This window comes from Arvicola amphibius, chromosome 2 (assembly GCF_903992535.2).
Source record: "Arvicola amphibius chromosome 2, mArvAmp1.2, whole genome shotgun sequence".
NCBI lineage: Eukaryota > Metazoa > Chordata > Mammalia > Rodentia > Cricetidae > Arvicola > Arvicola amphibius.
The window spans coordinates 78,456,326-78,458,071 of record NC_052048.2 but is presented as its reverse complement, the minus strand read 5'-3'; the positions used below and the strand labels follow the sequence as shown (position 1 = coordinate 78,458,071).

Sequence of the window (1,746 nt, the reverse complement as noted above, 5' to 3'; positions counted from 1 at the left end):
AACATTATAAAATCATTATCAACAGTTTTATTACAGGAGATTGAAGGGTCAAACTACTCAGTAGATGTAACTTTGCTTAGAGGCTCAAATTAAGCCAGGCTTCACTGAAATATATGGGAATTACTCTCCATCAAATCAATGCATCAAGAATGAGGAAAAGAAAAACAGAGAAAATTTTTCCTCACTGGTGTTATATCTATAAATAAGTATATATGCTTTTGCTTTAACTGGGGTTGCCCCAAATAAAAGACCACATGTGCTTATAAATGTAAAACAGCCAGACCTATATCTTGATATTTGCATACTTTTTCCTCAGAAACCACAAATTTCTCACAGTTTGTTTTAAAGAGAGGTACTCATGAGAAGAACAATATGTAGCCTGAAACAGAGATTAGAAAACACAATGAATTATTGGGTGCACATTTTCAGCTTCCTGCTGATCAGTGTCACAGGTAAGATAGAGGAAGGGCGATGAGCTCAGAATCTAAGATTATTTTCCCTGGGGAAGTTTGAGTCTAAGATAAACCACTTTTATTTTGTTTCTTCTGAATATTGGGAGGTAAAGAGTTAACTTTGTTTCAATTTCTCCTGATCTCACAGTGTCCAAAGAAGAAATTGTTCTCATCCAGTCTCCAGCTTACATGACTGCATCTAGGGGGGAAAAGGTCATCATCACCTGCAGAGCCAGCTCAAGTATAAACTCCAATTACTTGCACTGGTACCAGCAAAAGCCAGGAGCCTCCCCCAAACTCTTGATTTATAGCACATCCTACTTGGCTGCTGGAGTCCTAGATAGTTTCAGTGGTAGTGGATCTGGGAACTCTTATTTTCTCACAATCAGCTGCATGCAAGATGAAGATGCTGCCACTTACTACTGTCAACATGGGAGTAGTAGCCCACCCCACAGTGCTACAGACTGGAACAAAAACACTTACTCTACTATGGCCCAGCTGCTTCCTCCTAGAGATGAAATGTGGCCAAACGTTTGACTGATATGTGACAGCGTTTCCTAAAGTGTTGTAAGGTGGTGTTAGTATTTTTTAGACATGTATACATTTTCCTACTTTTAATGCTTCTAATGTCTAACATTTTTATATGAATCTGGTAGATTCTTTTATATCAGTAGGTTTTTTGTTTGTTTGTTTGGGTAGGAATCAAGGGAGAGAAATATGGTTATCTGTGGGATTATTTTTAAATTACAATTTGCAACACTAGTACTTACAAAAATCCCAGAGGCATTGGCTTCTAGGGTTGTGAATCTTGTTCACCTACCAGGATATGTGCCTTCTCAGACTTGTGAGTTTCCTGAGGCAGGTTTAGGGTAAGTATATCAGAGTGTATCCAACTGTTGCTTCAATGTTTCTTAATGGCTATAGAGAAATTGAAATTCTCCAGTCTTGGGGTAGAATAACATTACAAATAAAAAGTGAGAAGCAGGGACTTATGAACAGACTATTTCTGTAGGTCATTGGTGGATATAGTGTTGAAGTAGTTCTGTGAAGTATTCGTTCCTGCGACTGAAAGCACAGTATAGACTGGGTGACTTTATTACTTATTTTGTACAATATATTTTTTCCCATGGATTTTCCTATAGTATTTCCTCTCAGGCCCTTCCCAACTATGTGTCTTCTATGAGGAAGTGAAGTGGTGAAAGCTCAGATGCTTCAAATTCTGAACTAGAGGCCAGTTAGTGTAGATTCACCAGCAAAAAGCCTTCATGGTCTGTGGGCTTCATTGTGTGTGGGG

The 1,746-nt window shown here is 38.4% G+C and overlaps 1 gene segment (V, D, J or C); it reads left to right on the top strand.

The window, feature by feature from the left end:
• The first annotated feature begins 403 nt into the window (after positions 1-403).
• On the top strand, positions 404-989 carry LOC119807227. The segment is given in 2 exon segments: positions 404-452; positions 601-989. Coding segments are annotated over 2 exon segments (438 nt in total).
• Positions 990-1,746: the final 757 nt, after the last annotated feature.